We start from the raw sequence: 14,836 nt of genomic DNA on the forward strand, positions 1-14,836 counted from the left end.
ACACCAGGTGTGGCTGTCATGACTGCTGGTGTACTAGATATGGCTGTCATGACTGCTGGTGCACCAGGTGTGGCTGTCATGACTGTTGGTGCACCAGGTGTGGCTGTCATGACTGTTGGTGCACCAGGTGTGGTTGTCATGACTGTTGGTGCACCAGGTGTGGTTGTCATGACTGTTGGTACACCAGGTGTGGCTGTCATGACTGCTGGTGTACTAGATATGGCTGTCATGACTGCTGGTGCACCAGGTGTGGCTGTCATGACTGTTGGTGCACCAGGTGTGGCTGTCATGACTGTTGGTGCACCAGGTGTGGTTGTCATGACTGTTGGTTCACCAGGTGTGGTTGTCATGACTGTTGGTACACCAGGTGTGGCTGTCATGACTGCTTGTGTGCCAGTTGTGGCTGTCATGACTGTTGGTGCATCCGGTGTGGTTGTCATGACTGCTGGTGAACTAGATGTGGCTGTCATGGCTGCTGGTGAACTAGATGTGGCTGTCATGGCTGCTGGTACCCCTGTTATCTTCTTTCTACATTTTATTTCTACAGAAGGCATCAATTATTGTAGAAATAAGCTGTACTGAGCCCTGCCTTTGGTGCAACAAACAACATATATGCATAAAAACAAGCCACTGTAAATATAAAGAGTATGACTGTGTTTCAGTCTAAGGTAACTGTACTGAAATGTTCTTTTTGTTTTTTTCCTCAGTAACATAGTATTTTAAAATGTTTGTTAGTTTAAAGGAAATCCATCACCAGGATCCAGGATTGTAAACCATGCACACTTACATGCAGGTGTATGCCCCCTCTGACAGGATCCGCTATTGTTTTAGTTACTTTTGCCCTTGGTTCTAAAAAAAAAATTCTTTAAAATGTATGCAAATGACCCTGAGCGGACATTAACATCTATGGAGCCCACAGCCCCTCAGTCCCGTTTGCATAATTTGAAAAGCAATTTTTTCTTTAAAACAAGGGCAAAACAAGCTAAATGAAGAGCGGATCCTGCTCCAGCATGTCAGTATGCTTGGTTTACAATCCTTGATCCTGGTGGTAGATTTCCTTTAAATTAGTACTATATCCTATGGCAATTGTATTCCTGTCTATTCCTTTATGTAATAATACAGTGAACTGTCTCTTCCTAAAGACTGCTCCCCACTGATTTGGATATATAACTCTTGTGTAACGTATACAAAGTCAGCCTAGGTTTGACAGCCACTTCCTCTCCCACCTATTAGTGCTGACAGTAAGCAGCTCCAATTTGGTGAAGATGGTAACAGACTATTTAAGCTTCTTGTTAGTGCTCTTTTTATCTTCTGACAGTTCCTATACTTAGTATCAGGGCTTAGTATATTTAGGATTATTTCATTCTTGGTGTTTAAAAAGTTCTAAAAAGCATTTGCTTGTAAAGATGTTATAGAAACAACAGGAAAGACGCAGAGCCCCATAATGTTGAAATTCTTATGTTACAGTAAAAATAAATTAAAAACATGAAAAATATTATTGACTTGCATGGCTCAATTGTCTGCACAGTAGTTCACATACTAGAATAGGGCTTATCCCATGTGTCTGATTGTTGGAGTCTGAATCCACAGCAATTACAGAAACCCATGTTCTCAAATACCCCATGAAGTTGTATGCATATTGAACCACTACTCTATTTACTATGGGAAAACCGTAGATCACAGTCTTGAAAGTCCCAAAGATGTTAATGAGGTACTTGTAGAACTCTATTCTTGTGATTTGTTGGATCATCAGCGAACAGACAATTATCCTCTATCCTGTGAATAATGCAGTAGTGTTGTTAGTGGGAAACCCTTTAAGGATGTATGTCAACAGACAAAAAAATTAAATAATCATGTTTAGATAGCTCAACAATTGAATTAGAATACTACCTGAAAAAAAGAATGTTTAAGATGTGCAAAATGAAGCATGTATGGTTTACAGTTTTATACATTCATGTATGTAACAGATCTTGTGTCAGATCTGTAGTACAAATAGTGGAGGGTAGACTATTCAAACTCCCGCCCCCCGTGTGTGATTCACTCCTTTTATTATTTTATAGGTTAATATTTGTTATGAGAGTGAAGTATATTTATTTAAATGTTCTTCTATAAAGAATTCTTTAAAATGTCTTATAAAAGCAATATTTTCAAATATCTAATGGAAAGATGTCCTTCTGATGGACCTTCTAAACCTGTCACTTCAATTAATGGAAATAGGTGAGCGTTGTGTTCAGTGGAAGTTCAGCAGATGTACCGCCACCGATCAGATTGTTTTCACCTACCACCAGGATGAAGGATTGTAAGCCAAATACACTGACATAGGCCCCTTCCACACTAGCGAGTGTGATGCGATGAACTCGCATCACACTCGCAACGCAAGCTGCCGGGAACGCACGGCCCGAACGCTGCACCGCGGGAGTGAACTGACATGCTGAGTTCACTCCCGCGGTGCAGCGTTCGGGCCGTGCGTTCCCGGCAGCTTGCGTTGCGAGTGTGATGCGAGTTCATCGCATCACACTCGCTAGTGTGGAAGGGGCCATACTGGTGTGTACCACCTGTGGCAAGGTCTGCTCTTCTTTTATCCTCGTATTCCCTGGTTTTTACACAAAAAAAGCCTTTTAAACTTATGCAAATGAGTCTGAGGGGCTCCAGACTACAAATATGTATAATACATGTGCATCATTTTCAAACTTTTTTCTTAAAAACTAAGGCTTAAAGAAGAGCAGATCCTGCCAGAGGGGCACACACCAGTATGTCAGTGTGCTTGGTTTACAATCCTGATGGTAGAGGTCCTTAAAGAATAAGAGCGGAAAATCACAAATCACTTTGCATTATGTAAGTACAGCATCATAGAGTTAAGGGAGGATAAGAGGGTGGAATTACAATATACAAGTCAATTTAGATAAGCAAGGGAAGGTTCACAATAGGTTTTTATTGAAGCCAACAAATCCACTTCAAAAGTTTCTCCATATTTACATGAGATTTTAATGAAATAGGAAATAGGGGGGTACCGTATATACTCGAGTATAAGCCGACCCAAGTATAAGCCGAGGCCCCTAATTTTGCCACAAAAACCCGGGAAAACCTATTGACTCGAATATAAGCCGAGGGTGGGAAATGCATTGGCCACAGCCTCCCCAGTATATGGGCTGCCGGACCCTGCCTAATAATATATAGCCAGCACCTGCCCCCCAATATATAACCTGCCAGCCCATATCCCCCAGTATACAGCCAGCCCCCTGTCCAAGTATAAAGCCAGCAGCAGGTGAGTTTTGATATATTTTTTTTACTCGAGTATAAGCTGAGTTTGGGTTTCCAGCACATTTTTGTGCTGAAAAACTAGGCTTATACTCGAGTATATATATATATATCTCTTCTTCCTGAGCACTTTTGCGGTGGTCATTCCTTTCCATCTTAGGACTGAGTGATACCACATGTAAGTAGATACAATTGCAGTTGCTTTGGTGTGAATACATCATGTTGTGAACACCACACTGTGTGAACAGGATTTTGAACTATAACAATCAAAAAGAGCCATACATATTTATTGGGGTGTTTTTTTTTTTTGCTCGCTGGTTTTGTTGCTGCCCTTCAACCTATTTCCTTTCCTCATCATGAACCTTTTTGTTAGTTTTATTAAAGGGGCAAGCCCAGGGGAAAAACTTTTTGTGCAGATATAGTTGGAAAAACCTTCCTCTTTACTTCTTAATACTTTTGAAAATCATTCTTTAATAAGCCAAACATGAGTTAATGAGGTGATTCCATGCCTATACTTTATTCTTGTCTAACAAGTGAGACCTTATAGCTAGGCCGCTGAGAATGGAAGGAGATGTCTAAGTGCTGTGGTACCATTGAGACTGGTGATAAAGCAGATGCTTTCAGCGAGCAATTAGTGGGATATTTACGGATTATGGATACATAGGAATAATCGGAACCTTTATGAGACCCTGATGTGAGAAAAGGGATTTGTTACACAGTTGAATCGGCATAATGTGGCTTAATACAGATCACTTAGTAGATACATATAGAAACGGTTCACACAAGTAGCACGAATGAGTTAAGTAACAACAGAATGCAAAACTGTCTTATATTCTGACACGTTTCCAGATATGTGGGCGTCAGGCCCGGAAATGTCCGAGGGTCCAAGCAATTTCTATTAATCCTGAAGTTGGTTATAAGGATAAGTATGTGTAGGCAGAGACTGTGTGTGCAGGTCACACTTGTGTGTGGGCAGCATCCTAGCTACCGAACGCAGAAAATAAAATCTTAATACGTCTTATGTTTAGAGATAAATGCAGTGATTTTTCAGAAAATGAATGTTTATGGGAAATGTGGCCGAGAAGACTTGCTCTTTCTGACTTTACTAGACCCGCTAATTTTATTTGAACAGTCTGTATGCAAACTTTCGTTTACCAACTTGCTGTGGGTTTATTGCAAAGAAGAATAAATTATCCAGCTTGTATCTGCTGCTTTTCTGACCTCATTATTATTGTTTTTGCCAGTCTCCTGCCCTGTGCAGTACTGGACTGTCTTATGATGCCTTTGCATAGTGATCTATATTATGCCCAAATAAAAAATAGACAATAATAAAAAAAAGATTAAGGATGCGTGAAAATTTGTATTCACTTTAATAGATTTTTTTATAAAAATCAAGCATGAAAAACCAGAGACACTAACTCACAGATCCAGGCACTGTGACTGTGGTAATATGCTTTTATGTGTTACCCATGGAGTAAAATTATGCTAATGAATCACAAAGGCTCCAGGGATGTTACCAGAGCTCCCTGTGCAGCATCTCCACATGCTGTTACACTGTGTAGGAGCACTTCCACATCACACTGTGCGCGGAAACATCCTCTACTGCAGTGAGATAACATCAGGCTGAGAGATTTAGGAAGTGCTAATGAAGCAGGGGGAAGTTGTGAGGCTTGTGAGGCTGCAGCACTGTGGAGCTCTGGTAACAAATATAAGAAGATTACCACACTCACGGCGCTCCATCTAAGAGTAAGTGTCCCTGGTTTATCATGTTGCAATTTGATAGTGGTAAATTTCACCTTTCCCTTATAGTAATGCAATTTTTACAGAAAAATGTAGTAGGTCAGTGGAAATCAAGCCAATATATAAGCTTCGTTTCATAAAAGTGGTACCGTTTGGAATTAACTACATTAAATATCATTATAATCACTAAAATATCATTACATGGCGAATGCCTTGGCAGTTCCGTAATTTTGCCCTTTTCGCACCATGTACATAATTTTTTTTTAAAGTGGGTGTAGTGGGCTGTGGAACAAAGTGGGCCTGGGCTTGGATGCTTTGGCCAGTCAAAATTGCTGTAAAATGCTTAAAAAAGCAGAGGTTATAGCTAAAATGCATGTCAGCCCAAATTTTGCATAGATTTGGTTTGTGTTCTCGAATCACAAAGAATTTGTTGTATGTTGCTGATCAATAAGCACCAAATATTGTCTAAATATTTAATTTTTTCGCTATTGTTACGGAAATAAAAATAAAAGGTAACAATGTCAACAATAATGCAGTAGAATCAATAAACTTGGAGAGAAGGAGTTTGTGTATTAGATCCTTTGTTTTCTGGCTTCAGTATTGCCTTAATCTCCCAGGATCATTTATCTACACTATGTTATTGAAAAAGATTCATTGCCAGGAACCTGGTACTTAACACAGGACGCAGTGTTTACATGTCCCTCTGGAGTAGTTAATTATGCATTTGTTAATTATTCACTAGCATGCTATCATTCTATGAGCCCTATGGGACTATCAGTACTTTTCTCTTATAGCCCCAGGCACATGTAGGCTTCTCCCTTTTACCATCTTTGTATGTAAATGTTCCAATTGTTTTTTATTATATAAAAGTGAAAATAAAATAATAAGCTGCAGGTTAATGCATCAAGATTTGTGGTCAGAATTTTGCAGGATTGTAAATGAAGCAAAAGATGAGAGTTAATTATTGTATAGCAAAAGTTGTAAAATGAGATTAGCCAAGAAAATGTGAACAAAACATATAAAATATTACATTGTTTTGCCTGTAAATTGCATGTATATGTGACATTGTAAATAACAATTATAGATGGAGTGGATGTCACCAAAATTTGGGTTTAGGCTTTTGGTATTAGGTTAAAGGTCTAGATGTCACTGAAGGCCACCAGGCAGAGTGTAAAATCTGAGGCAGAGGTTTTTTTTATTTGTAAAACTCAAGAAAGTAGGTCAGGGCAGGCAGAGCAGATACAGAAGGTCCAGTGACAAATCAAAGGGTCACAACAAAAGAATACAAAAGCAATAGAGAATTCCTAAATAGCAAGATAGGAATATTTGCTCAGGCAGCCTCCTGTAAAAGAAGCTGCTTTAGATTCACGTCTTCAGGCAGCCTCCTGTATAAGAAGCTGCTTTAGATAGTTCACGTCTGTAGCAAAGTGTCTGCAAGTCTTCAGCCTAATAATGGACCGACACACTATACAGGCAAAAGCATAAACATATTAGGGCTGTTTTATTGAAGATGTCTTAAAGTAAGACTGACAGTCATATACTGCCCCGGATTTATCAAAGGGTCTGATACTGGCTTATGAATTTGTTGTATACTAGTATATTAGTAGTATTTGTGCCTCCTATTAGTTGGTTCAGAAAACGCTGATGTTTTTGTTGCAATTTGGCAGTACCCTTTTATTGTCAACATCCTTCTTCTACACCGCTTCATATACAAATAGACTGTGTGAATAAAGGTGTTAGATCCCGTAGGTGCTGCTACTTTTTTTGGCATGTAAAAGTTCACTAAATAATTCATTCTAACCTTCTAATATATTTCCATTGGTGGTGGCACAAAAATGTTCATCCTTGTCTATAATGCCCATGTTACTTCAGTAATTCTATTCTCTAATTCTCTACTTTTGTTGCAGGAAATAGACCCTGGGCAGCTGACCCTGGAGGAGCTCTTAGAAATGAGTGATGAGCAGGTCTGTGAAACTCTGGGAAAGTTTGGTGCTAGCAGTGAAGAATGTGACCGCTTAAATGCCTCCCTCTCCTGTCTGCGGAGTGTGCACAATTCAGGTGAGCAGATGGATAAGACAAATCATGAATGCACTACAAAAATAAGTCTGTGCTTAAATTAATTCCATATATTGTGGATAGGATTTGAGGTCTATCTGGGCCCCAAAATGAATGACACCGCAGACTGACGAGTAGAGAGCACATCAACACATTTTTACTCCTTTCGAAAAGCTCCATGGGGACAAATCGGCATTAAACTTTTCTACCCTTTGCTGCAGCCACTGCACATTCCTTTGCTGCTGCAGCTAGCGGCCCAGATGTAAGGTCATGTGCCTGGAGCTCAGTAATTCATTATCCGGTCACATGACCTGTCTGTAAGGCATTGTGTGCAGGAGTGCACGTAGTAAAGGGGCTGATAAAATCACTCCCCTGTCACAGCACTGTGCATGATCGTGCTGTAGATCCAGTGACATCAGCGATGTCTTCCCATGTGTATCCTCCCTGAATGTCTGTGTGTACATATCTCTGGTAATAGGGTTACTTTACCAGTACTGGTCTGTTTCCATTAGATTACTGCTACATGTGATCTGTATTAAAAAACAGCTCCCTGTTAACTGGTACCCCCCAAAAAAAATTTGAAAGAAAAAAATAAAAATAATAATTGAACTGCCCGGTCTGAGGGGTTTATAGGGTTTTATACTCCTATGGAGTTTTACTATTACTGAAAATATTATACTCCTCCTAGGCTAAAATGATCCTTTAAAATGGTAAAAGGAGTATTATTACTCTCCTAGAAAAAGTTTTGCGTGACCTCTGCGAGTATTTAAAAGTTCCACACTCCAAAACAGCATGAACTTGATGGAATACAGTTCACACGCATGGTTGTCTAACCATACAGATCTTTTAATAAAGAGCATATATTCCTCTGTAGCATATGTTTGCTTTCCTAAAAGTCAGATTCTATAATTAATTCCACATACTTTTTAGATTTTAGATATTCTAGACCAGTGATGGCAAACCTTTTAGACACCAAGTGCCCAAACTACAACAAAAACCCACATATTTTTCACAAAGTCCCAATATAACTATTTAAGCAGTAACTTATTAAGGCACCTGACGACACCGATACAGTAGAAAGAAGAAGTTTCGGAATATCATTTAAGCTTCTTTCAGGGTCGTGGGCTGCTTGGGACTGCTAAAGGCCTTGAGTCCTGTCTGGCGAACTCTGCTCGGGTGACCGTATGGGTGCCTATAGAGAGGACTCTGAGTGCCACCTCCGGCCACTGTTCTAGACCTTGTGTTTTAGTGTTTACAACGGGCATTAATCATCTCACAAAGAGCACCCATTGAGCTAAACAGAGCACCCATCAAACTAATCAGTTGTCCCATATGTATAAGTCCACTAGAGCGGGATCAATCACATAAATGGGGCCCACAAGTGCCTATAGGACTGCAAGGTCGACTTAATGAAAATACAGATTGGTAATTTCATATGGAGGAGCTGCCGATGTCTGCTCTGCTGATGAATATATTGATGGATTGATCTTGAAGAAGGTGCCTTACTAGATGCAGGGAATGGTGCACTTAATTACATTGCAGTCAATAGGAGGCAGTGTTTTTTTCTTCAAACAGGTCTGTATGCAACTAGAAAAGAAGCGACATGCCCTGTATTCTGAATGCAATCTGACCGATTTTTCCACAAAAAAATTTAGGGGTGTCAATCAAAAAATGTCAAGTCCATGTCAAACTCCACTGTTTGAACATACCGTTCTTTATCAGTTTTTTTTCTAGCTGCTTATATTTCTTCATCCTGTTCTCCCTCCAATGCAAGACCTTTAGAGTATATATTATTTTTCCTTCTGCTTGTATTAAATGCCGCCTTCCTATAGAGGGCATCAGTAACACACTGCTGGGAGAGAATACAATCCAGAGGATGTATTTGTCTATGGAATATACACATTTGTAAAGTTTCCTATGTTGTATATTCCGAAAGATGGGTCACTAAATGAGATAGGTGGAGGTGTGACACACAAAACTACTGATGAAAAGCTGTTTCACAGTATGGATAGATCCAGAAGTGCTGTCCTTAGTGAAGCAGATGTCCTGCTGCTCTCATTCATTCAAGATGTCTGAGTTGCTGCCTTCCTGCTCCTTCTGGTGTGCACTGTCTGCTCTTCCCCCTGCTCCTTCATTACTCCCCCCCTCTACATGCTGTAATCTCACACAGTGGGAGGGGGAAGTGCTCATGCACAGCGTAATGGCCTCTGAAGCTAAAGAACGTAGGGGCTCAGGTGAAGTTATCCAGAACCCTTCAGGCTCATTAGCATAATGTTAAAAGTTGATTTTAGAAGGAAGGAGGCCAAGGATAATGAATATAAAAGATTACCACAGTCTCAATGTCTGGACCTATGAGTAAGTGTCACTAGTTTGGCATGCTTGATTTTGATGGTGGATTTCCTTTAAGCCAGGGTTATTATCTGCCTTCTATTGGCCATGCCCAGGTTTACTATTTTTGAGCAAGCTGAGATCTGTTTGCTTTTCCTTTTGTAAAGGTGACTGTTGTCGCCGCTCCTGTAACCCATTGTCTTCCTACTTCACCCCATTAAGTTTTAGTTCTTGTCACTGGGAAACTGTCCAATATGTGGACATTAAGTAATCGAGAAGTATTTGTTCTGGCTGATATATACCGTAGTTGTAGAAAACATTCAGTACAGATTGTCATTTATTCATTCAAACCTCTGCAATGGGAGGTCCTAATCAGTGATTCACAGCTATCTATGTATGTACAGTATTTATCTGATGAGACCCCCCCCCCCACACCCAGTATACTCCTGTATCCCATTTAGATGAACAAGTTACAAGTTTTAGTTACCGTATTTTTCAGACTATGAGGCGCACAAAAAATCCTTTGGTTTTCTCAGAAAAATAAAAGTGCGCCTTATAGTCCAGTGCGCCTTATATATGAACCGTACTTACAGACAACACGCCTTGAACTGTGCACAGGTCTGCCACCTGCTGGTCATTCATCCTTATACTCAGGTGCGCCTTATAATCCAGTGCGCCTTATATATGAACCGTACTTACAGACAACATGCCTTGAACTGTGCACAGGTCTGCCACCTGCTGGTCATTCATCCTTATACTCAGGTGCACCTTATAATCCAGTGTGCCTTATAGTCCAAAAAATACGGTAATCTCATACAAAAGTATGCATCTGTCTGCTCAGCTCTCTTGCTCCATAACACACTACTTGCATGCTGGACTGTGGTTCAATTCATTAGGACCTCTTTAATATTTGCAAGACAGATTTACCTTTAAAGCCATCCTTGCAATAGTTCTGGACCCACAAAGCGATTTGCAGCTGATTCTCCTAGATCAGATGAAAATTAGATGGTTTTAAACTGTCTCAGCATCCCCAGGGCACTAATACAGTTTTAAGCTATGGCATAGCATGGCAGATAGACAGAGTTGTGCTTTGGTATCTATAACATGGATGAAATGAGTGTATTTTCTTTTTGCCTCTTTGCCATGTAAAAATGTGCAAAAACAAATGTAAAAAAAAAACCTGTATTATCCAGTAAAAATTTTTGGTTGCCTTACTAGGTTTTGTAAAACGGTTGCAGGGAGCCATATTCTGGTCAACCCAACATTTAGATTAATAATTATGTGGTGTCCTCCCATGTGTGAAGTAGGTGAATCATTGGTAAAGACCAAAGCTATTAACTATAATTAATCATTAGATCTAGTTCCATGTATCAACATACAGACTTTTACTATTGATAGTGGTGAGTATTTCTTATTAAAGAATAAAGATAAGAACAATTTATTAGGTATAACCAAGCATATAACGATACCTCAAGCATTATATGTGTTACATCTATAGGATTGGCTAATTATTTAACACCAGATTGAACAGATCACAATGTCATGTAGGTATTGTAAGAATAAACTAAGAATATATTCTCCAGCTTCTTTGCAATAAAATATCAAACTATTAACACTATCAAGATATCAAGATAACATAAGCAAAAATAGAACTTCTCCTAGTGAAATTTACAGCAAAGTATCCCTGTCTGTGGTGGAAGGGCCTCTCCTCTTGAGTGTAGGATTTTCCCTTGTAATGGCCGTAGTATAAAAAGATCCTAAGAAATATCCCTGCACTGTCCAATCAGATATTTGTACAGTGTAATGAGGTCTACCCGTCTTTTTTCTAAGATTAATAACCCCAGGTGTAGTAATCTATCATTGTATACTATTCCTCCCATTCCCCTAATAATCTTTGTAGCTCTCCTCTGCACCCTTTCTAGTTCTACTTTCTCCATTTTAAACACTTGAGCACCCCTCCATAATACACATTTTGTATTTCCTTAACCGTGCCAACCCTAGCTAAAAGAAACAAGATCAAAAAGCTTTATTAACCCTAAATATGTCCAAATAAAAACTACGGGTCTTTCTGCAAAAAATAAGCCCTCACATAGTGACATTGACAAAGCAAATAAAAAGTTATGGACCTTGGAAGGCTATGATGGGAAAAGGTTTTTTCCATACAATGATTTAATTATGCAGATATTTAAATAAAAAAAAACTATAAATTTCGTATCATTGTAAGCAAAGTTTTTATGTTACTTAGGCTAAACATTAAATGCTGAATTTTTTTTTTTAGCAAAAAACAACATCAGATTTGTGTACTGTTTAAAAATATACTGCACAGAAGGGGAAGGACATATGAAACCCAAAATTGTGGTATTAAAAACTACATTTCATCCCCCCAAAAAACAAGACCCAATTTAGCTATGGTGATCGGAAAATAAAAAAGTTAGCCTGTAGAAGGCATTGACAAAATAAAACTAAAAACTAGCCTGGTCATTAACTTGAAAAACAAGTGCAGAGATAAAGGGTTAATGGATGAAATTAGACTATTTTGTCTTTTGCTCTCCACCTTGTGGGTCTACAGTACTGTATTTTGTTCCTTGCCATATGAAGTTTTTACAGAACGTATTTAGAATTATAAAGAGTTTATTTTTGGGATTTTCCCCATTAAGATCCTCCATTAGCAGCTGTAGATTTTCTCTCTTTTCCCTCCTGAAGTTTAGAGTTTATGCAACCCCTGCATGACACTGTATACTTAAGTATAATTAAACATGAATGATGTTGTGGTCACTTTTACCCAGATGTCCCCTTAACTTTTAATTTTGATACGCTGTGGGGTCTTTTAGTTAAAGGAATTCTACCACCAGGATGAAGGATTGTAAACCAAGCACACTGACATACAGGCGTGTGCCCCCTCTGGCTTGAAAAACTCTTCTTATAGCTTCTTATGCCCTTGTTTTTTCTAAAAAAAGGTTTACAAATTATGCAAATGAAGCTGAGGCTCAACCTCCAGGCTCAATTAACAGCAATGGAACCCGGAGCACCTCAGGCTCATTTGCATATTTTTTAAAGCCCTTTTTTGTTAAAACAAGCAGTTAAGGAGATCAGATAAGAGTGGATCCTATCAGATGAGGCACATACCACTATGTCAGTGTGCTTGGTTTACAATCCTACATCTTGGTGGTAGATTTCCTTTAAAATAAAGTCTACAGCCTCATTTGCATATGGTTTAAATGTAGGTTTTCAAAGTATACAATACAATATAATTTTATTGGTCCCTTTCAGGAAATTGTGTTGTACACACAAAGTGCTATTTACCCTAAAGTTTACTTACTGTTTCAGTAACAAATACTGCCGCATGTTACTGGACTATACAGAAATTTCTATGGGTACCCCTGTGTAACATCACTACGCTGCCCTTTCATAGATTTCCTGCTCTGCAGCTATTGGCTGACGCTTCACGTAACAGCCCATCCCCAGCATTAAATACTTTGTAGCTTTCTCCTGCTATTGGAACAGAAATCTGAGAAAAGTACCATAAATTGAGCAGAACATTTCAAGCAGTACATACTGAATTCTCCAGGACAATCCTAGCAAGAGACCAGGGCTTGCCCCTAAAGTGTAGCTTCTCAAGGTTTAAGGAAGGTCCTGGCAGTCTTGGGTGGGCAGTCCTTGGGAGGTAAATATGAAATGGTAATTATGTGCCAAGCACGTGAGCAGAGCAGGAAATACGTTTCATCTTCAGCCACATCACTTTTCCTTGTGTAGATAATAAAGATGGTGCTATATAAATATAGATTATTACTATTATTATTATATAGTGATTTTTTTCACATAAAAACAATATTGCATGTGAATTTGAAACATATCATTTTTATTTGCAAATTTTAGAAAATATGGTGTGCAGCTTGATATTGTTTAGCCTTCAGAAAAATATACCCCAGCAGTTAACTACCGGTAGAGTGAAATTACCACAAAATTAATAAAAAATGTATGCTTTTTACTTCAAAGAGAATACAGGAGTCTATATTGTAATGATCAACCAAAATTCTACGTGCCAACCTGCATGTGCTTTTACTGATCTATTTCTATTCACTTCATGTCGTCTTTCCATCAATACTATCTCATTTTGTTGCTCTTTATTACATCCATGTTTTATTCTCTATTGTATTGTTTGTAATGCTTAAAGGACAGAAGATTGTGTAAAGGAAGGAAAACCCTTTACAATTATCGGTTGAACAGTTTGGGGAAAGTAATTTTCACCTGAAGTTTTTCATTAGCAAAAAGTAGCAAAATGTGTTTTATTTATGGATTTAATTCACCTGAGAGTAGACAGGAGCTGGAGGGGGGAGGAGATTGTTCGGAATGAATCTTCTGCTCGCTGGTCGCATCCTCCCTCTTATACTCTTTTGCATGTCATTAAACATGATCTAGTGTGTATGCAAATTATTGTTGTTTGCTTAAGAATCCGCTCTCTTCTCACTTCTTGGGTAATTGTTCAGGTTCTTTAATAACCTTGGAGAACTAAATCTTAAACATTCATTAAGTTTTTCCAACTTTTGCAGAATGACAGAAATGGATGCTGAATTCCACCATAAAATTCTGTGCTCGGTCATAATGAAGAAGCATATATTAGTAAATAGTTACAACACCTTTTTGTCTGCTATTTATCAAAATATATTAATAATATCTTACTTAAATTATTTGATTATAATACATATTTAGGATACATTTTATGTTTATGTCTTGCATACCTAACATGGCTAGATAATGGGGCTAATTAATGGTATGAGTGTAACATCCGTGCTGGCGACTTCTTCTCTGTTAAGTATCGGGGTTGTGGAGTGGGAGTCGGGGACCATTTTAGTGAAGGTGGAGTTTTGATAAAATGGACCCACACCACAAATATTAATAAATGGTCAAAATGATGAAATTTCCTTTAAATGTCTGTTCCATTTCTGATCTAAGGATTCTGACCAGGGGTGAACAACATTTATTGTTTCAGGAATAACCTTGCCATACCGCTGAACCTTAAGAGGCTGCACTAGTAACGAGCACCCTAGATGCACCAAAACGCACAATACTGAACAGAATTCCACTGCAGAGATTATAAATACCACAGTGCAGCAATAAATACCACCCCAGCAACCAAATACTGCATTCAGAGCATACAAAAATAGTGGAGACCCCAGAGCAGACAAGGGTAATAACAGGGGAGACTCCAATAATAAAAACAACAATAATAATAATGGAGAGAAACCCCAGAGTAGACAAATAATACTAGAGACCCATAGCAGATAATAATAATATTGGAGACCCATAGCAGTTAAGACCCCCAAAACAGAATACTATTTCTGGAGACCCCATAGGAGACTTCAAATATTGAATACTACCCCCAAATTGACAAATAGAACTGAAGACCCCATAGCAGACAAATACTATTACTGGAGAGCCCCAAAGCACACAAATA

At 38.7% G+C, this 14,836-nt stretch overlaps 1 protein-coding gene across 4 annotated transcripts in view; it reads left to right on the plus strand.

Moving 5' to 3' along the window:
- The window catches only part of KSR2 (kinase suppressor of ras 2), a 287,053-nt gene that overhangs the window by 62,338 nt on the left and 209,879 nt on the right, over positions 1-14,836 (plus strand). For 3 of the 4 annotated variants that reach the window (XM_072142484.1, XM_072142493.1, XM_072142503.1), the window contains exon 3: positions 6,906-7,056. In XM_072142484.1, coding sequence (XP_071998585.1) covers positions 6,906-7,056 — 151 coding nt within the window. Of the gene's footprint in view, positions 1-487; positions 669-6,905; positions 7,057-14,836 lie in introns of those variants that run through there. The other variant, XM_072142512.1, reaches the window with a different exon arrangement.

Source organism: Engystomops pustulosus, chromosome 1, assembly GCF_040894005.1.
Source record: "Engystomops pustulosus chromosome 1, aEngPut4.maternal, whole genome shotgun sequence".
Taxonomy (NCBI): Eukaryota; Metazoa; Chordata; class Amphibia; order Anura; family Leptodactylidae; genus Engystomops; species Engystomops pustulosus.